Source organism: Lonchura striata, chromosome 3 (assembly GCF_046129695.1).
Source record: "Lonchura striata isolate bLonStr1 chromosome 3, bLonStr1.mat, whole genome shotgun sequence".
NCBI lineage: Eukaryota > Metazoa > Chordata > Aves > Passeriformes > Estrildidae > Lonchura > Lonchura striata.
In genome coordinates this window covers 27,723,269-27,748,944 of record NC_134605.1, presented here as the reverse complement: position 1 = coordinate 27,748,944, position 25,676 = coordinate 27,723,269, and the positions used below count along the sequence as shown (strand labels likewise).

Genomic DNA, 25,676 nt, shown 5'->3' with positions numbered 1-25,676 from the left:
AGCGCCAAGATGGCCGCGCCCGCGTGAGGGGCCGCCGGTGCCGCTCCCCGCGCGTCCAGGTGCCCGCGGGACCCGCCGGCGCGTCCCGGAAATAATGAGGATATCGGGGCCCCATGTCGGACCACTGTGACGAGAGGGCGACGATGATTGCGGCCGGCGACCTGCAGGAGTTCGCGCCGCGGGGCCGCGAGCAGAGCCGGCGGCACCCCAGCGCCCTGAGCCTGCAGCTGCGGCGTCTGCAGCCCGCGCCGGAGCTCTGCTCCTCCGACGGCGCCGCAGGACTCGTGGGCTCCCTCCGAGAGGTCACCATCCACGACCGGCAACGGGTACGAGCCTTCCTGAGCTGGGCGTCGGGAGGGAAGGGAGCTTGAAGCCCATCCGGCTCCCGCCCGCCGCCGTGGGCTGGGACACCTTCCACCAGACCGGGCTGCTCCAAGCCTCCTCCAGCCTGCCCTTGACTTCCAGGGATGGGGCAGCCTGCGCCAGGGCCTCACCACCCTCCCGGGGAAGAATTCCTTCCCGATATCCCACCTAACCCTGCTCTCTGGCAGTAGGAAGCCATTTCCCCTTGTCCTGTCAATCCAGACTCGTGTCCAAGTGCCGCTCCAGCTCTCTTGGAGCCCCTTTAGGCACTGGAAGGGGTTTTAAGGTCTCCTTGGAGGCTTCTCTTCGCCAGGTGAACAGCCCCAGCTCTGCTGGAGTTCGAGCCTAAGATTGGATCCATCCATATCCCAGCTCCTCTCTGAGAAGGAGTTCAGGGAGGAAGGGGGTTCACTCTAAATCTCAGAACTCTACAAAGGGTCTCCCTTGCCCATTCCTCCCTGGCTTCCATCAAAATAAATCTAAATGGATCCTGATTGTCCTTACCATGGAATGCCAGGGTTTTTTGGGGTTGGAAGGGATCTTACGGATCATCTCATTTCACCTCCTGTCATGATCAGGGACACCTTCCACTATCCCATGGTGCTCCAAGCCCCATCCAGCCTGGCCTGGGACACTTCCAGGGATGGGGCAGACACAACTTTTCTGTGCCAGCACCTTGTAACTGGCCTAACTCATCACACCCGTGGGTCTTGTGGCTTTTCTTTTGACAAACCTCTGTTTTCCAGGAAAGCTGGCAGCTGAGGAAAGGCATCAGTGATGTCGGGGAGGAGGTGGACTATGACGAGGAGCTGTACGTGGCCAGCAATGTGGTCATCTGGAGCAAGGGCAGCAGAAGCCAAGCGTCCACTGTGTACAAGGCATTCACCGTTGACAGCCCCGTCCTGCAGGTACAGAAATGTGGGAAAGGGGCACTGAGGGAATCCACAGACCCTTTCTAGGCAGGGAACAGGGGAAGGTGACATTGTGTGGGAGCAGCTCGTTCTGGAGAATTAATGATGCTCTGTTGGGTTTCAGGCCTTGTGGTGTGACTTCACTGTGTTCCAGGAAAAATCAGAAAAAGCTGATGGTGAGTGTCCTGCTTCTTGTGCTGCTGGGCAAATGCTCTGAGTTCAGCTTTCTTGGCTTTGAGTCATGGAATTGTTTAGTTTGGGAAAGCCCTGAGAGGCCACCAAGTCCAGCTGTTGCCAACGCCACCACAAAACCACATCCCCAAGTGCTGCATCCACGTGGCTTTTATAGCCCTGTGCCTGTGTCAGGGCTGGATACTCTTTTGGGGAAGGAATTTTCCCAATATCCACCCTGAATCTCCCTGGTGCAACTTGGGTCTATTTCCTCTCATCCTGTCCCTTGTTCCCTGAAAGCAGAGCCTGACCCCAACCTGGCTGCACCCTCTTGTCACAGAGTTGTGCAGACCCGGAAGGTCTCCCCTGAGCCGTCTTTACACCAGACTGAGCTTTCTCTGCCAGTCTTTGTTTTCCAGCCCCTTCCCAGCTCCATTCCCCTTTCTGGACACACTCTAGGAGCTCATTCACCACGACTTGAAATGTCAGAATTTACTTTTTGTGTATAAGGGATGTCGGAAACAGAGTGAAACTTCACTGTGTAATTGTTTTGTTCCTTCCTTTCCAGTGTCAGGCAATGACGAAATAGTGGAGAAATGTATCTGCATTTTGCAGAATTCCTGCATAAATGTGCACAGCATGGAGGGGAAGGATTACATCGCTGCTCTGCCTTTCCAGGTAACTTCTGCCATGCTTTTTGTCCACATTTATGTTTCCCTGCTCTGCGCAAAAAGCCTGAACATCGTATTTTCCTATAAGACCCTCAAACATCATCAACACAGCACATGGTTGATGTTTTTATCCCACCATAAATCCATATTTTTTTTATAGGTTGCAAATGTCTGGCCAACCAAATATGGGTTGTTATTTGAGCGCAGCAGTTTTTCCCATGAGGTGCCTCCAAGTCCACCCAGGTATGAGCTGAGGAATTTGGGTGGTTTCCTGTTGGATAATCTAATAAGGAATGGAAAGTTGAAGGGCAGTAGTGAAATATCCGTGTGTTTCTGATAGAAAAAGGTGGAATTGGGTGGAAAAGGAGGAAGTTATGTTTGACCCTCCCTGGAAGTGTTCAAGGAAAGCTTGGATGGGGCTTGGAGCAACCTGGGATGGTGGAAGTGCCCCTGCCCGTGGCAGTGGATGGAATAGGATAATTTTAAGATTCCTTCCTACCCAAACCATTCTGGGATTTTATTGATGCATTTCTTCCAGTCTTTTTATATCATCCCAGTGACTGAGTGAGCACACTCAAAGCTGAGTGTTAAAAACTATTTGGGTGTGCTGGTCCCAGGAATAGGATCTGGGAAGCACCAGCCTGATTCCATTAAATTTGTCCTAGGAATTGATTTCAGGCTGTCATGGTCAGCTGGGAGAGTCACTGAGGGATTAGCATCGAGACATTATCTCTCAGCTGCAGGATCCCATTTCCTCTTTGGTGAGGATCCCATTCCCTGCAGAGTGGGGATCCCATTCCCTGTTGGCTGAAGCTTCCAACTCTTGTGGAAGCCCTCTCTGCATCCCAAAGGAAGCAGTTGGACAATGTGCTGATGAGCAGCTTTAATCCACTCTTGGGTTTTTCCCTGGGATTCTCTAGTCCTCAGAAGAGCTGGGATTATGAATAGAGGTCCTGAAAGTTGAGCCTACTCAGTCAATCCAACAAGCTTTTGGAGATGGAATCTGTGTCCCTGCTGTCACATTCCAGGCTCTGATTTGTCTGGCTTTTCCCTAGGGAACCTTTGCCGACGATGTTCAGCATGCTGCACCCCTTGGATGAGATCACCCCTCTCGTCTGGAAGTCTGGAGGTACATTGGATGTCACTGGAGTCCCTCAGGGTCTCTAGCAAATCCCAGTGTGTCCCTGGATATCAAAAAATTCGGGAAGAGTCACTTCCAAGGATTCAGTTAGAGTGGCTGCATGAACAGAGAAGCTGCTCAGGGGAGAAGCCCAGATTGTGGAAGGAAGAGAGTGTGGGAAATGCTCGTAGTATTGTTGTGGAGCTGATCCTTTGGAATGAATCCCTGTTTTCCAGGAGTGCTTGGATCGTCCCGGGTGCAGTATGTGGCTGACCACACGCTGAGGATCGTGTTCCTCAGCGCTGACCCTTCCATTGTGATGACCTACGACACTGTGCAGAGCTTACACACCGTTTGGGCCCTCAGGAGAGTTAAGCCAGAGGTAAACATTCCCTGGGGAGTAAAGATCTCTGGAAAATAGCTGTGTGCATTTCCGTGCCCTTATGTTTGTTAGGGATGCCTGGGATTTGGGTTTGTTTCATTTATAAGAGTAAGATGTTTGGTGGGGCTGGTTCTTTTGGTTTTTTGGAAGTTTTTTCCATGGATTTGCCTGGAGCAGGGGGATCATGGGGTGGTGATGGTCATGGATTATGTTATTAACATATTACTCTGTACATTGGACCAGAAGTCTTAAGAAAAGTGGAAAGTAACTTAGTGCCATGAAAACTTTGGCAGTGAGGGTTGTGAGGCCCTGGCAGAGTTTCCCAGAAACCCAGTGGCTGCTGCATTCCTGGAAATGTTCCAGATTGGACAGTGCTTGGACCAGCCTGGGCTAGAGGAGGGTGTTCCCATGGCAGAGGGTGGAACTGGCTGGGCATTAAGGTCTTTTCCAACTAAATCCTGTGATTTTGTGAAAACCGTTGGAGCAGTTTCTATGGGAGTGGAAGAGTAGGGTTGATGGGATTAACTCTGTAGGCTGAACATGGATTTGTAACACATATCTAATGGGAAAAGATGTTGGAAAAGCCACTCCCTGGCTGTCTTTGCCCACATGCCATTGGTTTTCCTCCCAGGAGCAGAGCCTGGTGCTGAAATTCTCAGAGCAGGGCGGCACCCCCCAGCACATGGCCACCAGCAGCTCCCTGACTGCTCATCTCCGGAGCCTCTCCAAAGGAGATTCCCCTGGGGGCTCCCCTTTCCAGAACTACTCGTCCATCCACAGCCAGAGCAGATCTGGCTCCTCTCCCAACCTGCAATCCCGCTCTCCCACCATCTCCAACATGGCCGCTTTGAGGTGGGCATCCCCAGCAAATCCCAAAGGATGGGGGCTATGGAATAGCATGGACACATTTTGCTCTCTATCTTTCCATCCAAGGCTCAGGTGCCTCTTGTGTTGCAGCATCTGAAATTTCCCTTGGAATACCCTTCCTGTGCCATTATCCCAATAGTACAGGAGGGTAGTGCCTGTGCCAGAGCCAAGGAGGCTGCTCTGTCATGAATCAAGGCATGTCTGCAGGATGTTTGAGTTCCATGAGTGTTTTGGGCTGACTTCTCTAAATAAATCAGAGGGAAGAGGTTGGGAGGGATTTTTGATGGAATGGACCATCTGAAATCCTTTTGAAATCTCATCTATTGGATTTGGACAGAGATGCCAGGAAAATAGAGAATTGTTTTCCTGTGCTAGAAGCCTAAAGGAAATCAACAGTGAGCTAGTTCCTGGTTTAGGGTTTGGTTGGGTTCTAAAGTCAGTGGATGAGCTCCCTGGGATTCTCCCTGATTTTGAGGATCCACTTTTCAGCAATATCAAATGTCTCTAATTCTATCCCAGTTTTGAATATCCACTTTTTGGCTGCATCAGTATCTGCTTTTTCCATGATTTTGAAGATCCTCTTCTCATCCATATTCTGTCTCTGCCTGCAGCCGCTCCCATTCCCCAGCCCTGGGAGTCCATTCCTTCTCTGGAGTGCAGCGGTTCAACTTTTCCAGCAGTGCCCAGTCCCCAAGGAGACCCAGCATTACCCATTCCCCAAATTCCATTTCCGTTGACTCCTTCCTCATGCCGGAGACGGAGCCGATCGTTCCTGAGCTCTGCATCGACCACCTGTGGACAGAAACAGTCCCAAGCATGAGGTCAGGTGGTTTTCTTGGGATGAGAGTTGGGAAGCAGGAATTAAAGTGAAATCACAGCTTATTTGAGTGTTTTTTCTGCAATCAGAGCCATCTTGGCGTTTACATGGACTTTCACTCCCTGATTTTTTTGGGAACTGATGCTGCCTAAGTGCCTGGCTCCCTTGCAGAGAACTGAACACTTGGACCAGTTTTCCCTGGTGTGTTATTCCAGGTTTTCTGAATGGTTTCATGGAGTCTCCAAACAAAGCAGGTTCTAACCTGGTCCTTGTGGCTCTTTTCCAGAGAGAAGAATTCCCAGGCATCCAAAGTGTTCATTTCCACCGACCTTTGTGGACAGAAATTCCTCTGCTTTTTAGTGGAATCCCAGCTCCAGCTGAGGTGAGCATTCCTTGAGGACATGTGAACCAGGAGAAGCACTCCAGAAATTCATAGCTGGAAGTACATCAGGGGTTTCAATTAATTAGAAAATTTTAAAAAAAGTTGATTTATTTTGAGCAAAGTAAGGAAATGGAGGAAGGAACCACAAAACCCACAAAAAATTCACTGCACTGTTGGAAGTCTGTGTTTTCTTTCTGTAACAATACCCAGGACAAACCTTTTACGTTTCCTGTTCTCCCCAATCCCTAGGTGTGTAAAATTCCAAGAGAGCAATGATAAATCTCAGCTGATCTTTGGATCTATCACCAATATTCCAGCAAAGGATGCGGCTCCAGTGGAGGTATTGTTACCTGTGGAATGTCCTTGTCATGCAGCTGGTGCCTCATTAAACACAAGGAGCTGAATGTGATGCTTGATTATTCCAGGGAATTGACACACTATTGGTTCTGGAAGGCAGTGGGAATCTGGTGCTTTATTCTGGAGTGGTTCGGGTAAGCAACACCTTTTCCATCCCTAATATATGTGTGGTGCTGAAAAGGGAGTCCTGAAGTATCCATGGCATTAATGGAACAATTAAATATTTTTTGTGGGGGTTATTTTTAGAGAAAAACTTAACTTTGTGTTTCCTTTTTCCACCAAAAAGGTGGGAAAGGTTTTTATTCCTGGACTTCCTGCTCCATCCCTGACAATGTCCAACCCAATGCCTCGGCCAAGCACTCCCTTGGATAGTGTCAGTACTCCATCCAAGCCTTTGAACAAGCATCTGGGGCCCCTGGAAGAGGTAACAAATAAGGAAATAATTCCTTTTCTTGTAATGATCGGTGGTTTTTTATCTTTCAAGGTGTATTTTGGAGTGGAATCTTTTTATTTTGTAAATCCTCTGAATAAACTGTGCTTAAAGAAGATTTCTGTGGTGCTGCCCTGTTTATTTATTTCAGTTTGCCAGAAAACTTCCAAGGCAGGGATTGGAAAGATTTATAGTAGTTTCTAAGATTCTTGTTTCTAAGATTGTTGGGTTTGAAGTTCTTCACTTCAAACCCAACAATTATAGCTGTTCTTTGCTCAGATCCACTTTAATTCTGAATTCCACTTCAATTTGAGCTCTAAAATAGGCTCATTTTTCCCACTTTCCAGAGCGTGCTTTTGTCACCAGTTCCAGAACTGAGGGATTCTTCCAAGCTCCATGACTCCCCCTACGTTGAGGACTGCACTTTCCAGCAGCTTGGGACTTTCATCCAAGCTCTGAGGGATCCTGTGCACAACAGAGTAACTCTAGTAGGTATTTCCCTGTCATTTGGGGCAACACTTTTGGTAACAGATTATTTCAAGATAATTCCAAGATTTCCAGTGTTTCACAGAGCTGGTGCCTGAATTCCACATCTTAATGTAGCAAAAGTCAGGATTTGGGAATATCTTCGCCCACTAAGGAGTTCTGAGTTGATAGAAAATGACTCTGCCTACACTTGATGCATTTCCTGATTTGCTTCTACTTTTGCTGGATTTTCCAGGAACTCAGCAATAATACCATGGTTCGGATCAGTATTCCTGAAATCGCCACCTCGGAATTAGGTAGGATTCCAAAGCTTTAGGTGGCCTTTGCTTTGCTTGGGGAAGGGCTGAGATGCCACTTCAGACATTGCTGGTTTCAGTAATGAGCAAACAGAGGAATATTTTTCCTTATTTTTGTTCCAAATTGGAGGATTTGTGCTCAGCTGAAGGAAGAGCCGTGGGAGTTTTGTGGCTTTATTTGCAGTTAAAAGCAGGTCCAAGAAGAGGAACCTGTGGAGATTTCTACCACTGATGAAGGAGATCCCAGGAAACCAGAGCTGATGGATGATTTCCTTCTTTTCTTATAGTGAAAAGATGCCTGCAGGGGGTGAAAGCCATCCTGCCCAAGGAAACAGCTGTGCAGATGTTGGTGAAGTGGTACAACGCCTACAACGCCCCAGGAGGGCCCAGCTACCACTCGGAGTGGAATTTATTTGTCACCTGTCTCATGAACATGATGGGTTACAACACTGAGAGACTCTGCTGGACACGGAATGTGAGCAAATTCATTCTTCACTTCAAAGTTTCAGGCCTGTTTTACTCTGTCTTTATCATGAGATATATTTACAAGGTGCTTGTTATAAATGATGAAGATTTGATTCCAGCTCAACACCTAACACTACTGTATTAAATTTGGTTAATCTCATCCATATTAAATTGATTCTGAGTTTAAACACAGGTCACAAGTCAGATTGTTGTTCCCTAAAGAGGATTTTACATTTCTGGGGTTTGTTCAGCAAATCCAGAAGTACCTCAAGCGGCATCATGTCCTACTTGGCTTGAGTTCAGATGTTGTGATTCACCTAGGAAACCTTGGGAATTTCAGTCCTCAGCTACTTTTATTTAATTTTCCTTTTTCTATTTATTTCTTTTATTTCTATTTATTTTTCTTTAATTTGTTGCAGCTCGATTTTGAAGGCTCACTCTCTCCAGTCATTGCTCCAAAGAAGGCAAGGCCATCAGAAACTGGGTCAGATGAGGTAAGAAGTGATTCCCTCAGTTATATTTGGATTGGGTTTTAGGGGAAAAAAAATTCCTCTGTAACAGTGCTTTGGAATTACCTTTCTGGAAATTATGTTCACCATGGATCCTCTGTCTTTCTTTCCCGTTTCTTTGCTCTAGGACTGGGAATATCTCCTGAGCTCTGACTACCACAGAAATTTCGAGTCTCATCCCATTGCCAAAGCTCTGCGCCTGGACCCTCTGGAAGTTTCGGCTTCCAAGGATGACTTTTCCCAGAGTCTCAGTTTGGATTCCTCCACCCTCCTTTTCTCCCATATTCCTGCCATTTTCTTTGTTCTTCACCTCATCTATGAGGAGCTCAAACTGAACAGTCTGGTGGGAGAAGGTCTCCGCTCCCTCGTGGTTCTCCTGGTTCAGCTGGCCAGGTATTCCCACTGGAAAATTGTTTCTCTTGATGGGATTGCCCCAGTTGGAGCAAACTTGCCCTGTATTTGAAGGAAAGGAATATTTTAAACCTTTCCTATTTGTTCCATGGCTCCAGATACTTCCCCACTAGCAGCAACTGCCAAAGGTGGCATCCAGGAGGTTGGAATGTTTTTTTCCCAGTCTGTGACTCCTCTGTCTCTTATTCCAGGGATTTGAAACTGGAAGCTTACGTGGATTATTACTACAGGGACTACCCAGCCCTTGTCAAAACCTCCAGGCAGACCTGCATAATTGACCAGGGTGGGTTTAAGCCTTTGGTTATTCCATGATATTTGGATATTGCCTTTGTTTTTAACATTCCCCTCATTCTGGATGATTATCCCCTGCTTATTCCTTTGAAATAATTTTTCTTCCTTAACTAGATTCCTTGATTTTTCATTCCTGTCATAAAATCCCATCTGACAGGACGGATCTGTAACATTTTGTGGGGAAATGCTGGATTACTGTTGTTGAAGGAAATACTGGAGGAATTGGGAATGGTGAGGAATTCTTGTGCCTTTTCCCTGAGCTCATGGTCTTTGCTGTTCATCTTAAGTCCAAACAGGTTTCATGCTTCATCCCTCCTTTTTTTCTGCTGAGCCTCCAAGTATCTTCCAGTGGATGAGTTCCTGCCTGAAGGGAGAAGGAGTGCAGCCTTATCCCTACTTACCAGGGATCTGTGAAAGGAGCAAACTGGTGATACTGGTGAGTACTTGGGGGGGACGGGGAATACAGGGATTGTGCCTTGTTCTGTCAGCACTGCCCTGTGGGCAGGGTTTGCTCCCTGCTGCTGAATTTCCTGGGAGGGAAACATCCCTAAAGGAGGGTGAAATAACAGAGGGATTTATTTACTGATGTATTGGAGCTGAGGACCTTCACCACTTCTGTGTTTTTCTGTGGTTTGTGCAAAGTAATGATGGAACTTGGAATTATCTGTACTTTGGGAATGAGAATTCCCCAGTTTTCTCCTTGGGCATGCCCCAGCATCAATATTAATCCTGTGAGTGCTGATGCTATCTCCTGGTCAGCATCACTTCCTTACTCATTGATGGGAAAACCCTTCCAGCTGGGAGCAGAGGTGTCAAGCCTGAGGTGTCTAAGGAGAAAAGCAGGGAGAAAAAGCCAGGATCTATTTTCCTCCTCTCTTTGCCTGATCTGCCCTTGCACAACTCAGAGTTAAAAGATCTTCATAAAGCCCATGAAATTAGTTTACCTGGTTGTGATTTTTCCCAGAATTGTCAAAATACAGTGACTGATCCCTGATTTTGCTGGCTGGACCCAACTGTTTTTCACTTGGAACCTTCACAAAATATCCAAGATGTGGAGGAGACCAAGTAGAAAACAATGTGTGTGTCCTGAAGGAGAAATGGAATGTGAGAAACACAAGAAGGATAACTGGGAACATGTGTTTCTGTTGGGAAGATATTTATTTTTTATCTCTGGGGCAGTGAGGGAAGATTCAGTACATTGTTTCAGGTTGGATTTTTTCCCGCAAAATTTAAAGCTTAAAAGTTTGGTGTTGTTCAGTTGTTTCAGTCTCCTTTTCCCCACAGAACACCTGCCCCACTTCTGAAGTTGTATTCCAGTTACTTCCTACCTGTGTTTATGGGAAGGAAAGGAATATCAGCCCCAGAATTACTTTTTTTGATGTCTCTCCTCCCCAGAGCGTGGCTCTGTATATCCTTGGGGACGAGAGCGCTGTGCTGAATGAAACCTCCCATTATTTGTACAAGATCACATCAGGTAAGGATACTTTGCCTCCATCTTGGGAGTGTCTCAAGCTTGGAAAACATGGAATTAACATGGCCTTGTTTTTCCTAGGCCAACGGAAGCAGCAGATGGAGCAGGATGACAATTGGTATGGAAACTTTTTTGGAGTTGTTTTGTTGAGTTTGTGACTTCCTGCTGACTTCTGGATGAGCTTTTATTGGCTTCTTAATTTTCCAGGTGCAGTTTCAAATCCAGCACTTCTGTTTCCAGCCTGGCTGAAAAATTGGTCCTTTGGATGACCAGTGTTGGTAAGAGAGGAACAACAACATTCCTGAATAACCATGTGCTTGGATAACAGAAAACACTCTGTGTAGGATTCATATCACTTATTTGGGGTTTTTTCCCCCCTGAATTTTAAGGTTTCACCTTGAGGGATCTGGAATCTCTTCCCTTTGGTGTGGCCCTTCCCATCCGAGATGCCATTTACCAGTGCCGCGAGCAGCCGGCCTCCGACTGGCCGGAAGCCATTTGCCTCCTCATCGGCCGCCAGGATTTGTCCAAACAGGCCTGGGAGGGGAGCCTGCAGAAGGGAAAATCTGTGAGTATGGCCACAAAGGGCTTTCCCAATCCCAGGGTTTGGGCAGAGAACGTGGCCCAGGAATTTCCAGCTTAATTCCCAAATGGAGGACAACAAAATGGAGGCTTTACATGTACAAGGGTTTTGGTGTGAGAACCAGCATCCAGCAGGGATGGATAATCATGGATAGCTGGGAAAACTCACATTTAACTCATTAAATAAATCACATTTTAAAACTTAGACAAAAGTTTTGCCTCCAGAGGTGTTGGATTTCTCCTCTTCCCAATCTTTGGTGCTTTCTCCAGAGGCTCTGCCATCAAACCATGACAGAAGGAGAAGGAAGTGTGTATTTGTCAGAGGCTCATTGTGTTGGCATGCCCGACATACTTCTTTCCACTAGAAGAGCTAGATTTGGAAATAGACTTGCCATATTTCTCTTTTTTCCCCACAAAAGGTTTTAGTTATTTGTATCCTAAGGTAAAAGGATTAAAAAACCAGTGTGGTGTTTTCCTCTTCAACATTTTCTTCTGATGGTGGCTATCTGGTGATAGCATTCCCAGGAATTGTATCTCACTGAAATGTCCTTTGTTGAAAGCCAAAAATCATCTTAAGGCTGACATAAAACCCCATCATGGCAGAAGATTGGAGCCTTTTCCAAAGTCAGGAATTGGAATTGAAATCTCAAGTCCATCTTAGTCAAGATCCTTTTTTGTTTACTCAGCTTTGGAAGGGATATTAAAGTTATTCCAGTTTTCTGCAACAAAGGCTTTATGACTAATTGCTTATCAAAACTGTAATTAATTAGACACAAAGGTTGATTAATTACAGGTCAAACCCCACCTGCCATCACACAAAAAATCCTTTTTGTTTGCTGCTGGTGGAAGCTGTGCCCAACCGAAACCCTCACGAATCATCAAAAATGATGATAAATTTGATTTTATCACTGACTTTATAACAATGCCTCAAATTGATGTGACCTTAAAAGGCCAAAGTGAGCTTCAAACCCCAAAGTGTTTGTCATTTCTCAAGAGGGCAGGGTGGAGTTTCCTGTTTCAGAACGGACGCTGCTGCTCTGGGTGGTGCAGTTGTGTGTTGAGATTGAGTGTGGATTTAAGAGAAGAAATTTGGTTTCATTCATCAGGTCTTCATTTACTCACCCTCCTGGGGCCACATGTTTCTGGAGAACCACAGGAAGATCTGTTCCCTTTGGGTCCCCTCATCACTTGTGTGATGTGAGCAAACAGGAGAGCAGAGTTCTAGAAAAGCATTTCTTAAATCTTGCATGGAAAAAGGGTTTTCCAGGAGTGCTCCTAAGCTTTGGTGCTTTTCTGTTCATGTGTGGAAGTTCCAAAATCATTCTGGTGCTGTGCTAAATCCCAAGTTTTCTGATAGTGAAGAATTTTGGGATTTTCTGCTGTGCAGGCTGTTTGTTTTAATGGGTAATTTGCTTTTCCACGGTGGTTGTGGAAGGAATCCAAATTGATGTGTGAAAACATCGATGCTTTGAAAAATAACACAGAGGTTGGAGCAGAATCTGCAAAACAGCAGTTCTGGTCAGGCTGATCACAAACTGGGATAATCGTGAGCTGGGCTGATGGAGTAGGCAGGGAAAGAAAAACCCTTTCCTACAACTACTCCAAAACAAGTAAGTATTTTGAAAGGCCAAGAACTTCATCACACATCACCTCCTCACTGCATTTGAGGTGTCATATCCTCTTGTCTTTAGTTATTTATCCCATTTGGTTGTGCAAAAGTACTTGATTTCCATCTTTAGAAATCCTCCAGGCCTTTAAATTCCTGTAAGGAGCATAGGAATGCTCCATTGAAGGGAGGGTCCCTTCGATGTACAGACAGATGTCCATCCCTTCTGTATACAGACCCATCACTGTGCTGGGTGAGTTCAGGTTATGGTGCCTTCCTGACAGTTTCCCCCCTGGAATTGTCTTTTCCCTTTCCCTTGCAGTCTGTGGGCTCAGTGCTGTCCTCAGATATTCCGTCGGCAGCCAATTCGGAGGAGGATGAGGATGGCATGAATGACATGAATGAGGAGGTGATGTCCCTGATCTGGAGCGAGGACCTGAGGGTGCAGGAGGTGCGGAGGCTCCTCCAGAGCGCCCGGCCCGTCCGAGTCAATGTGGTGCAGATGCCTGAAGCCAGTGACCACGAGTACATCGAAGAGAAGGAAAACAGGTAAGGAATCCTGGAAGCATGGAATAGCTTGGGTTGGGTTGGTTTTGGAAGGACCTTTAAGCTCATCTCATTCCAACTGCTGCCATGGCCATTCCACTATCCCAGGTTGCTCGAAGCCCCATCCAGTGTGGCCTTGGAAATTTCTCCATTTACAGCTGTTTCTATTTCCCAGTATTTGCTCAGCTGAAAGATTGTGGGGATATTTTTGGAAGCTCAGAATCTAATTAAAAAAAAAAAACAAAACAACATAATCCAAGTCTTTGGAGTTCTGTGGGTCAAAGCTCTGCTGTGTTGGAGTAGGGGGCTCTTTGGAAGGACAAACAGCACATTGAAGTCAGTTGGGGTTGAATGGATTTTGTAGCACTTTCTTCTGCCCAAAAAAAGTGAAATATAAGCAGGACCTACTCTGTAGAGACCAAACCATCCGTGCCCTGCCTAAAGCTGAAGAACCCTTTGTGATAGGCTGGTCTTGAGACAGGGGACCTTGGAATTCCACGGAAAGCACATTCACTGTGCCATCCCATTCCTTTGAAGCCTGTGTTCAGTGTCCTCGACTATCCCTTTCCTGCTTTATTCACTACTGGGGCGGGTTAAAAACCTCTTCTTTAAAAACTAAATTAAAAAGCAAACCTGAGAACACCATTAGCATGCAATATGTTCTGAGTCTGACCTAGGGAACTGAGTAATCTAACGAGTTTAGAAAGTGTTTCCAGACTAAATCATAGAGAATTGTGGTCAGCATTCTTGGAAGAACCTTTTCACCTCTGTATGTGGGTTATTACTCAGTGTTGTCACCACTCATGGCAGGATCCCACAGGGCAACCATGACTTTCTCCTTTCACCTCACTTCCAGCATGTCTGTGGAATGGATTTATTGAACCAGGTTTAAGGGAAAAATAGTGCCAGGTTCCAACAGCTAAAAGGTATCTTGGAGATGAACTTTGTGAGGACCAAAGATTTTGTTCAAAAGGGGAAGGAAGGAGTCACAATGAGAGAAAAATGTTTCTGTCCAGTGCCTGTTGTTTGTAGGTTGTTTATATGTGGGAAAATTTTCTATATGGTTTTGGATTCAATTCTCCACCAGGTTGCTGCAGCTGTGCCAGCGAACCATGGCGCTCCCAGTTGGACGAGGAATGTTCACCCTATTCTCCTATCATCCTGTGCCAACGGAGCAGCTGCCCATCCCTAAGCTGAACCTTACCGGTATGCTGGTCAGGGGTTCCTTCCCAGTCCATCCCAGAGCTGGATGGGCTTTCTTTCAGCTGTTATCCGATTACAGCTCAATTATGGGTTTTGTAAGGAAGCAGCTCCTCTGGACTTAGAATCTGCCACCTAGAATGGTGGAAGATACTTCTGGAATGGTCAGGGCCAGTGTTACCAAACACTGAAACCTTTTATTAGGTACAGAAGGAGAGAAAAGTGGAAAAATTGTTCTGAACAGTGCTGAGGTCATAGAGGATGGAGATCCTGCAAAGGGCTGTCCTGACATTCCTGAACATTCTTGGACTGGAACTTTTCCCTCAATTGGCACTGGATGAAGAGTTTGGCTTTTCCTGACTACTGTTATCCTCTCTCCCATGGCAGGTCGTGCTCCTCCGAGGAACACCACTGTGGATCTGAACAGCGGGAACATCGATGTGCCCCCCAACATGGCCTGCTGGGCCAGTTTCCACAACGGGGTGGCCGCTGGCCTGAAGATTGCTCCTGCTTCCCAGATCGACTCCGCCTGGATCGTCTACAACAAGCCCAAAATCGCTGAGCTGGCCAATGAGTATGCGGGGTTCCTCATGGCCCTGGGCCTCAACGGGCACCTCACCAAGCTGGCCACCCTCAACATCCATGACTACCTAACAAAGGTGAGGCCTTCTGGCACATCCAAGAGCCAGATCCCAGTGGGATTGGGTTCTTTGGGCTAAACAAGGAAGGAAGGTTTCTTTGAACTGCTGCATTGGAAGTTTCCTGGTGTGGGAGAGTGTCTGAGTTGCTTCATTATGGTTGTGGTGCATGGTTTGGGCTGGAAGGATTCTTTATCAGTGTGAGGAAGGGATTCTTTCCAAGGAAGTGCTAGAGAACTGGCTGTTCAGGGAGGGCATGGAGCCTCTGAATAAACTCTGTTCCAAACCCACCTAGATGCATTCCTGTGTTACCTGCTCTGAGTGTCTAGGGGGATATGATCTCCAGAGGTCCCTTCTAATCCTAAATATTCTGGGGTTCCACAGAATCAGGAACCTCCATTTACATTCAAAGATTTTCAGCAGTTTTACCACCAGATCTTTTCACCCTGCTCACAGCTCATTGAGATACGCCACTGGAACACTGGGACAGGGGTTTTCCCATTCCTTGATGTGCCTCACTGCTCTTTGTCCCCTTACCCAGGGCCACGAGATGACGAGTATCGGGCTCCTGCTTGGCGTCTCCGCTGCCAAGCTGGGCACTATGGACATGGCCATCACCCGCCTGCTGAGTATCCATGTTCCCGCCCTGCTGCCACCCACCTCCACAGAGCTGGATGTCCCCCACAACGTCCAGGTGGCTGCCGTGGTCGGGATAGGCCTGGTCTACCAGGGCACTGCCCACAGGCACACTGCTGAGGTGCTGCTGGCTGAGATAGGTGGGTGTTGACACTGGAAAAACAGGATGAGGGCTGGGATAGTTGCAGTGTGCACCAGGGAGTTGGGAGTTGTAACATTGGCACCATCCTACCACAATGTTTTCTTCCCATTTTTCCAAAACCTCATGGTCCCTCCTGGGAGCTTATGCAGCATAAAAAGGAAAGTCACTGGATTTAGGAAAAGAAACGTGGCAGCATCATTACTGTTCCTACTTCTTCCACCTGGAAATTTGGTGTCCTAAATTCCCCTGTTTGGAATTTTAAAGTTTTTAACCACTGGGCCCTAAGAGCTGATGTGAAAGCAGATTTATGATCTCACTTGTGCTCTCATTCTGAATTAATTTGTAACAGCTTTTCTCCATGTTTACGTAGGACTATACTTGGAGACTGTGTGGTTTATTAAACAGGGAATGGGATAAATTTTAATGGTAAAATTGTTGTGTTTCTGGAAATTGGATATGTGCAATCCTTTTTTAGCAACAGCATTTGGATTGGTTCAGGATCTTAAAGTATCCTCAGTTAAACTTGGGATTTTCACCGTGGCTCTAAACTTCAACCATAACATTTAGGAGGGAGTTGCTGTTTGGGAGTGGATGAATGAACTGCCAGCTCCTTGTCATTCCACTGAGGACTTCCCTAAGGAGGGCAGATATTTTTTTTCTCCTTTCAGTAGGAATTAAGCAATAAGCTGGAATTTTCAAAAGTGAATTTTGCTGGTTTGGTTTCTCCAGGGCGTCCCCCCGGCCCAGAAATGGAATATTGCATGGACAGAGAGTCCTATTCCCTGGCAGCTGGGCTGGCCTTGGGAATGGTGTGCCTTGGGGTAAGTCAGCTGCAATTAGGAGACTCATTATCCATTGGTATGGCATTCCAAGAGCTGTTCCATCCTCGGCTCCCAGCTGCCTGTGGGTTTTTCTCCTAGAGGAAGGCACTTCCATGTTTTCCTTCTTTCCATTCCTTAGCATGGCAGTAATCTGATTGGGATGTCAGACCTCAACGTTCCCGAGCAGCTATACCAGTACATGGTGGGGGGACACAGGAGATTCCAGGCGGGAATGCACAGAGAGAAGCACAAATCTCCCAGTTACCAAATCAAGGTATGTGGCGCCAGTGCTGGCTTATTTAAGTTGGAAGACTGGGAGGTGTCTCCATGACTTTGGGAACATCATTCCTTTCCAACTGAACCTGTGGAAAGTGTTCCCTGTGTTTTCCCAGGAAGGAGACACCATCAACGTGGATGTGACGTGTCCAGGTGCCACTCTCGCACTTGCCATGATCTACCTGAAGACCAACAACAGGTATTGAATTCCTTGAGAATTCCTGCAGGGTCAATCTGCCCTAGTGTTGGTTTTGCTGAGGTTTGGAATTGCTCTGCTGAGGTTTAGAATTGCTGGATAGTGACCTGGAAATCCTTTTTTTTGCCATGCCCTGCAGATCCATTGCTGACTGGCTCAAAGCACCAGATACCATGTATCTCCTGGACTTTGTCAAACCAGAATTCCTTATGTTGAGGGTAAGATTTTTCTTGGGTTCATTCCTCAGTCTATTTAAATGATGTTTAGGAATTCCAGCCCAACATGCCCATCATCCAGAATCCTTTGCTTCCCAGCCAAACTCACTCCTTCCAATAATTCCTCCTTGTAGTGTGGCAGCTTCATTGTCATGGAAGCAGAATTTAGCAAGAAATAGATGAAAGACACAGTTTAGGGGGAATGTTACATTGAATTTTTAGGTGTATTTTTATACCTTTTACCAATCCCATAGATAAATTTTCTCCCTCACGATTTTGTTTTCTCCTTTTTGCCAGACCCTGGCTCGATGCCTGATTTTGTGGGATGACATCCTGCCCAATTCCAAGTGGGTCAACAGCAACGTGCCTCAGGTAGGTGTTTGTTTATGTATGGTGTGTTTGCTTCTCAATTTTACACCTCCCTGGATTGTTTTCCATGCGGGTATTTCCATAATCACGTTAGGAGCACAAGAAAATGAGCATTAACATGGCCAAGGTGACTGTCCCCTGGGGTCCCTGGATTTTAGGAGCACTAAGGACTGGAAGGGAGATGATTGAGGAGAGACAGGATTGTTTCAGACACAAAATGATGTCAAGGAAAGGAAAGGATTAAACTTTTCCCTGCATTGTCAGGTCCAAAACTGCTGCATGGAGTTGAGCATTAGGAATAACTTCCCAACAGTGGAATCAGTGGTATTCCAAGATATTATATGGAATTTTTAAGACCAAATGAGCTCAATACCTATGAGAACTACAGGATGCTGATGGTCTCTGTTGGGGAAAAAACAGCTTTTCCTTCCCTTAGATCTGTTTGTTATTGCTTATGAACTCTTGATGGCCAGAGTTTCAATTAGTCCATCAGTTTTCCCTTGGATTTATTTTCCTTTCCGGCTTTTTACAGATCATAAGAGAGAACATTATCTCTCTTCATGCAACAGAGCTGCCTTCATCTGAAGACCTGAGCTTGGAAACGCTGGCGTGAGTAACATCCCAAAAATCTCCTCCTAGGGAATTTTACTGTCCTGTAAAGGACAGATTTTTAAATGGGATATCCTATAAAGGATGAGTCTTCCCTTTTATTTTTAAGGGATGAAGGAGTTTGTGCTGTATATTCAGATGGAGGGAAGAGGGAGAAGAGGAACATTTAGTTATTTCCTGTTTATGTTGTTCCTTAGGCAAGCTCATGTCTATATCATCGCTGGAGCATGTTTATCCCTGGGATTTCGTTTCGCCGGGTCGGAAAATCTGGCAGCATTTCAGTGCCTGGTAAGAGGAGGGTTATTTGATTGCATTCACTTCCCTGGAAGCTGTCACTCATCTTTTGGATCCATATTCACTGGGCATTCCTTTTCTTTCTAGTACAAATATGCCACGGATTTCCTGAAGTGCTTGTCGGCTCCAACAGCATCCATAGTAAGTTTTTCCAAGCAAGAAGATGGCTTTTTGTGACCCTTAGCAAACCTCAATGGGAACAAACCCAGCCCTTTTAATTCCTGGATTGCACATGATATATAGGATATGGCAGAGCTGCAAATCATTTAAGGACTTTGCTGGCTCTCCCTCCTTCTGGGGAATGTGGTTTTCAACCTCCAGGGTAGAAAGTGGTGGATCATCCCACCTGGAATGTGCTGTTGGTCATGGAATTGTGATGAAACGTCTCTGTTGTGCTTGAAGACAGGTCACTATAACCTGGAAACGTGCCTGAGTGTCCTTCTCCTGGCCCTGGCCATGGTGATGGCTGGCTCTGGGAATCTCAAAGTGCTCCAGCTTTGCCGTTTCATGCACAAGAAGACGGGGGGAGAGATGAACTATGGCTTCCACCTGGCTCATCACATGGCTTTGGGACTCCTCTTCCTGGGAGGAGGAAGGTAATGGGCCTTTTCCAAAGGCAGATCTCAGCCCTTATTTCCATTTCCTCCATTTCCCTTTTTTTAATATATCAATGCATAAAGGTGTCTTCTGTTGGAAGAGAAAGTCTTGTTGTCTTTGTGCACTTTTGGAAATTCCTTTCCTCATCCCTCCAAAATATTTTGGCTCCTGTGTTTTTTTAGACAGAAAACTAAAGGACAATGTTGTTTTTTTCCTACAGATATTCCCTGAGCACTTCCAACTCCTCCATTGCTGCTCTTCTCTGTGCTCTGTACCCTCACTTCCCTGTTCACAGCACGGACAATCGGTAAGGCTTTCGTGGGGATTCCATTTTCTTCAGCTGAACCATCTTCTTACAAAAGACAAATGATGGATTTTTACCAAAAATCAATTTTTGGAAGTTCTCCATTCAAAAAAAAAAACAAGTGGGAAATGGGAGAAGTAAGTGACAGTGGTAGGGATCTTTAGTCAGTGAAGAAACATCAGCTCTGCTGTACTCCTGTGTGGCTGCTCCAGTTTGCTCAGCTGGAAAGATTTTTGTGGAAGATCTGTCCATTTATGACCCTTAATTACTTTTGGTTCTGCTCCATTAAGCCCTGTTCTGTTAATTAACCAATACCATGGCTACACGAGCTGTATTTGGGTATGGGGCTGAAATTGGGTGTCTGGGATCTTTCCTAGCCCATGCTGAGCTCCCAGTTCCCACCCCAGGTACCACCTGCAGGCTCTGCGTCACCTGTACGTGCTGGCAGCCGAGCCCAGGCTCCTCACGCCCGTGGATGTGGATACCAACACTCCCTGCTACGCCCTCATAGAGGTCACCTACAAGGTAATGTGGCTGGGAAGGGCCTGAGGAGCTGTGGGATAGCCAAACACTCGGATTTATGCCAGTTTTCATTAGAGTGGCCTCCAGTCTTGGGTTTGGTTTCAAGCTGTGGTGGAGACAAGGTGGATTCTGCACAAATAAGTGAAGGGTTGGGCTCAACCCACTCACACCCCAGGTGTGCTTTGGTGGCACCTGGAGAGCAGAAGGGAGGACAGGGAGAGTCACCTGTCTTCAGACAGCCAAGGATGGGTGTCCTGACTGACCCAGGTTCTTCTCCCTCTTCAGAGGGATTTCCAAAAGCTCAGAGGTGGCTGGAAGCATTTGTGGTTTTCGAGGCCTTCTCCTAATTCTGAGATGAGTAACTTGGTGTTTCTCCTTGGTGCTTCCATCAGGTGTCCTTCAGGGAAGTGCTTTCTGTGGGATTTATTTTATATGGGAGAAGGGAGATGCTCAGAATTTATTTATTGGGATTTTTAGGGGGAAGAGGTGCATCTCTGTGGTTCTGGCAAAGAGTTCTCTATGTTCCCATTACAGCTTGCTTCCCAAATCTTCATGTTTCAGCCTTGCCCAGAGTTAGGTGTTCATGCATCCATCCATGGAAAATTTGCTCGAGAAGTCCATGTATCCTGATATGAATCCTGTGTTTACTTAGGAACAGAACCCCCTGCCTGGTGCCAGAGCAGTTGTTCCCCACAAGATACCCTTTTCCTTCCTTTTCCCATGGAAATGAGCTTTTCTAACCTGTGGCTCCCATGATGTTTTGCAGGGCACACAGTGGTATGGGGAGGCCACTGAGGAGCTGATGGCACCCACGCTTCTCCCAGAGCTCCACTTACTGAAGCAGGTAGAGGAAATCTCTGTTTAATGGAAAACCACCTGGATTATGTGTCACAAATCTCAAGAGCTGAGATCTGATGGATTTTGATTCCTTAGTCTGACTCTGGACGACATTGTCCCCTTATGATTCTTGTATTCTGTCTTGATCAAGATCTTCCAAGATCTGATGCAGCAGGGAATTCCCTGTAGGAGACACAAACCTGAATTTTCTGTTTGGGCAACACTATGAAACAGCCCAGAAAAAAAACCAGTAGAAACCTCTTAATTCAATGATTCTGGCTATATTTAGTAATAAAATGTTTCTATTGACAGATCAGAGTGAAGGGCCCCCGGTACTGGGAATTATTAATAGATTTAAGCAAGGGAACAACTCATCTCCAGTAAGTGTTTTTTAATGCTCAACTGAATCATGACCTCGTAGTAATTGTATTGCATGTTTTTTTTAAACCCTCCCACATCTCTGGGTTGAAACCTGGGTTTCATCAAGTCATTGTTATGCATCTGACTGCACTTTAGGGGGAAAGAAAGAAACTGAAGAGTTGGGTTTCACTCATTGAGGTGAATAATTCATGCAAAAAACTAGGGTTGGGAAAAACCTGATAGTAAAACCCACAGAGACTGGCAGTGGGATGGAGGCACCAGAGAGCAGCTACAACTCATGGTTTTGGTTTGGTTTTGAGTGGTGGTGATATCATGTTTCCCAGACTGCTGGGGACTGTTACTGCCCTGTGAAATGCTTTTTCTTGTGTCACCCCATGTCACAATGTACCACCCGCCTTCATGACACACGCAAAACATGGGGCAGCTGTGGGAACCAGAGATTTTATCAGAACACAGGATCTGGGGGTGGCGGGGGGGGGAAATCATTCTCATCTTTGCACTCCCACATGAGGGGTGGGAGAAAGAAGCTCAGTCTTTGCTCAGTAATGTGTTGCTTTTAGGTCATTTACTTGCCATTAATCAATCCCAGAATCATTTAGGTTGGAAAAGACCTCCAAGATAATGAATCAAATCATTGATTGTCCTCTTGTCAACTGGAAGGATTAAATTAAGCTCGGTCCATTAGTACAGTATGCTTTGGGTTTGAAGGGATTTAAGGATCACCCAGTGCCACCTCTGCCATGGCAGGGGCACCTTCCACTACCCCAGGTTGCTCCAAGCCCTGTCCAACCTGTCCTTGGACACTGCCAGGGATGGGGCATCCACAGCTGCTCTGGGTGTCCTGTGCCAGGGCCTCCCCACCCTTCCAGGGAAGAATTCCTTCCCAATATCCAGCCTGAATTTCCTCTCTTTGAACTGATTCCGTAAATTGGCCCTGTTGTGCTGTTCCAGGTCGATCCTTTCCAAGGGTGGCATCCTGTACGTGAAGCTCCGAGCTGGGCAGCTCTCCTACAAGGAGGATCCTATGGGCTGGCGCAGCCTCCTGGCACAGACCGTCACGCACCGCAATTCCGAAGTGCGGGCATTCAAGGTGCTGCTCCTAGGGTAGTTCCTGCCAGGAATGCTGCTGAGGGAGGGAATTCTGGTGGTTTTCACTGGACAGCCACGTGTAGGTGCATCTGCCATGGGTGTTCATGAGTGTTTGACTTGTCCTGACCATGAAGTGCTTGATCATGCAATCATTTAGAGTGGAAAAGTCCTCCAGGGTCATGGAGTCCAACCTTTACATCATTGAATCCAACCTTTAGATCTTGGAGTCTGACCTTTAGGTTATGGAGTCCAGCCTTTAGGTTATGGAGTCCAAACTTGAGATCATGGAATCCAACTTTTAGATTAAATCCAGCCTTCAGATCATGGAGTCCAACCTTTAAATCATTGAATCCAAATTTTAGATCACTGAGTCCAACCTTTAGATCATCTAGTCTAGCCTTTAAATTGAGTCCAACTTTTAGGTCCTTGAGTCCAACCTTTTGACATGGATTCCAACCTTTGGTGTGGGTTCCAGTTTTGTCCCTTGCAATCTGGACACTTTGGAAATAAGTTGTTTTATCTTTGTGCACAAATTCAAAAAGTTCCTTTTAAGGATGTGTTTTAATCCCTTTTTTTTCCAGCCAGAAGCAATTTCCGCTTTCACTTCCAATCCCGCTCTCTTTTCCTTCGCTGATTATTTTTGCAAACCAACTGTGAACATGGGCCAGGTAGGAAGCATTGGTGTGGACCGACACTTATTCCCTGGACAAAAAGTAGGGAAAACCTGCCTTAAACTCTAGAGCAGAATTTAGCCCTGCAATCAGCAGGACCTGGATGTTGTGTAATACAACTCTGATTCCTCTTGGTTTGATATTGGGATTTTTTGTCCCATTCCTTGAGGAACGTATTTAACAAATCCAGAGAGCCCTGAAGCTCTTAGGAGAAGTCACATAAGGTGTTTTACATGGAATTTCTTTAAAAGGGAGGGCACAAAACCCAGTTTAATTATCCCAAGGAAGAAGTCAAGTGGTATCATTAATTATCCCAAATTCCTGTGATGCCACTGCATGGATTAACTTCAATGGAGGTAGGAACCTGAAATAAATTGTGCCTGACACCTGACTTTCCTCAGAAACAGGAAATCCTGGATCTTTTCTCCTCCATCCTTTATGAGTGTGTGACCCAGGAGAATCCGGAGATGCTGCCCACATACATCGCCATTGACCAAGTAGGAAACTCCTCTTCCTGTTGGAAACAACACTTTTTCCCTCTTTTTGGGGGCAAATAGTGGCCATTCCATGTGCTTTTACAGAGGAGGGAGGGCAGGGGTTGAGGAGTCATTTACTTCCTGTTTCATTCCTGCTCCAATTCCCACTCTCAGGCTGTGAGGAGGCTGGAAAGGCAGGAAATGTCTGAGACCTTTGAGCTGTGGCAGATGAAGCTGGTGCTGGAATTCTTCAGCTCCCGGAGCCACCAGGAGAGGATGAGCAGAAATCCAACCCGAAGGCTCTTCATGAACTCTGAATTCCTGCCAGTGATGAAGTGCACCATAGATAACACCTTGGATCAGTGGCTTCAAGGTAAAGAGGAATTTCAATTCCATTTAGAATCCTGAAATGGTTTGGGTTGGAAGGGACCTTAAAGACCATCTCTTTCCATCCCTTGTTGCTCACCTGATTCTTGTCTTGCTGATCCAGGTTGATTTTTGCCTTAAAAGTATGGAAAATTGCTGAGGGAAGGGAGGGTATTTTCAGTTTGATGTGGAACATTCCCTGGAGAGTTGTGTTTGCCTGGAGTGGTGGGAGGTTTTAGCAGGGAAGGTGATATTTCCCAGAGAAAATTCCTTCCTCATCTTGCACAGGGAGAATTTTCCCGGGACAAAAGCAGACGGTGACCACAGCAGGGTGGCCATGGCAGAAGGAAGGAGGTCGGAAAACAACCTCCCAGCCCACCTTCTGTGGAGAGTGGACACTTCAGTGGGATTTATCTGTTGAAATTCTGCTTCCCAAATGTCAACAAAGTTATTCCTTGTGCCTTGCAGCTGGAGGGGATGTGTCCCTGCATTCCTACCTGAGCGGGCAGGCTCCAGAGGAATCCCAGCTGAGCATGCTGGCATGCTTCCTGATTTACCATTCTGTGCCCACACCGGGACAGCTGGCAGCTGGAGGCTTGGAAGGTGAGTCTGGAACTGGGATTAGAGAAATCTGGGCAGCTTTTCCTTGCCCTCCAGCAGCCTGGGAATACATTAGTCCTGAGGTTACTAAGGGAAAAGAAAGGCAGCTGGGCCTTAATTTTGGGAGCTCTGTTCCTTGCTTAGGGCTGGGGCAGAAATGTCACCACATCCATGAGGGGTCGGGGGCTTATCCGAGGAATCCTGTGCCAGCCACAAATTCCTGTGTCTGGGCATGGAAGATTCCAGTTACCTGTTACAACTCTTTTCCGGGTGTTCTTTTCCTCTGTGTTTTCCTTCTTCCTGGATTTGCGATCTCTTTTAAAAGATATTTGAGATCTCTTATAGAACTTTACTTTCCAGCCAGCATACAACAAACTGATCCATGGGATGACACCTCCAGAGCTCCCTGGAGGTTCTCCCAATTTTGGGCGAATTTTTGCTCATTTTTACACCCTTTTCCTTTGCTTTGGATGTTTTTAGGGAGCAGGAACTTCTCAGAGCTGCTGCTGAAGCTGCGGAGGCTGCATGTGCCTGTGCGGGCACTCCTGCGCCTGGCTCCACTGCTCCTCGGGAATTCCCAGGCCATGGTGCTGTAGTCCCACCAAACTTCCCAAAATCTCCTTCTTTTTGTACCTTCCCAAACACCAGATTCACTCCTAGCTGTGGCAACCACGACCAGGAGTTATTTATAAATTGTTATGAGGAATTAAAAAGTGAGGTCACAATAAATTTACTTTTGTAACGAAGGTTTGTTTGCAAATGTGTGGTTTTTGTGGGGAATTTGGGAAATATTCCCTTGGCTGGGAATAGTGTCTTTCCTTGGCTTTGTAACTCCTTTGCTTGTTGGTGGATCTTATTTCCAGACAATGGAAATAATTCCTGGTTCAAACACTTTGTGTTCCGTTCCTCCTTGTGTATCCCCCTGGATGAATGTGAAGCAGGGCTCATTCCTTGTTGGTTCTGGGCAGAGCAAATCCTTAATTTGTCACCAAACACATAGAATTACTCTATAAAAAGCAGCCAGAGGTTGAGGGATTACTCAGCCAGAGCCAAAGGCTTGGATTCTGATTACTGTGGTTCCAAATTTAATCCTGTTCTGTGGGATTTATGCCAATTTCTCCCTGTTTTTTTCCCAAATCCTCAAGGACTTTGCGAAGGGTCAGATGGGGGGAGGAGGACAACAAGGAGTGATGAAAAAGAGAGCAAAAGCAGGAAAATTATACAAACCTGATTCTTATAAAAAACAAGTTTATTGTGTATTAACTGAGGCTTTCCAATTGCTTGAGGTATCCTGAAGGAGGCC

The 25,676-nt window shown here is 46.3% G+C and overlaps 1 protein-coding gene across 1 annotated transcript; it reads left to right on the top strand.

Annotated features, from left to right (window-relative positions):
* Positions 1-25,119, top strand: ANAPC1 (anaphase promoting complex subunit 1). Its single transcript, XM_021537651.3, has 47 exons — positions 1-326; positions 1,110-1,271; positions 1,399-1,450; positions 2,014-2,123; positions 2,277-2,359; positions 3,172-3,245; positions 3,473-3,618; positions 4,250-4,470; positions 5,097-5,306; positions 5,589-5,684; positions 5,934-6,024; positions 6,110-6,175; positions 6,328-6,465; positions 6,819-6,959; positions 7,193-7,253; positions 7,541-7,728; positions 8,138-8,212; positions 8,355-8,620; positions 8,830-8,921; positions 9,217-9,365; positions 10,325-10,403; positions 10,482-10,518; positions 10,608-10,678; positions 10,790-10,968; positions 12,911-13,137; positions 14,222-14,340; positions 14,722-14,993; positions 15,514-15,748; positions 16,480-16,571; positions 16,711-16,845; positions 16,964-17,046; positions 17,183-17,261; positions 17,556-17,630; positions 18,160-18,236; positions 18,434-18,524; positions 18,618-18,671; positions 18,933-19,126; positions 19,348-19,434; positions 19,839-19,956; positions 20,720-20,797; positions 21,103-21,170; positions 22,123-22,261; positions 22,842-22,928; positions 23,333-23,428; positions 23,582-23,780; positions 24,242-24,376; positions 24,854-25,119. Exons 1-47 carry the CDS (start codon positions 114-116, stop codon positions 24,967-24,969), a joined length of 5,856 nt encoding a protein of 1,951 aa, XP_021393326.2. The 5' UTR covers positions 1-113; the 3' UTR covers positions 24,970-25,119.
* Positions 25,120-25,676: the final 557 nt, after the last annotated feature.

Coding starts and splice junctions, on each gene's coding strand:
- ANAPC1 (XM_021537651.3), top strand. CDS start 114: ATGTCGGACCACTGTGACGAGAGGGCGACGATGATTGCGGCCGGCGAC. Junction 2,124..2,276: donor TCGCTGCTCTGCCTTTCCAG/GTAACTTCTGCC, acceptor TTTTTTTTATAG/GTTGCAAATGTCTGGCCAAC. Junction 24,377..24,853: donor GGCAGCTGGAGGCTTGGAAG/GTGAGTCTGGAA, acceptor GGATGTTTTTAG/GGAGCAGGAACTTCTCAGAG.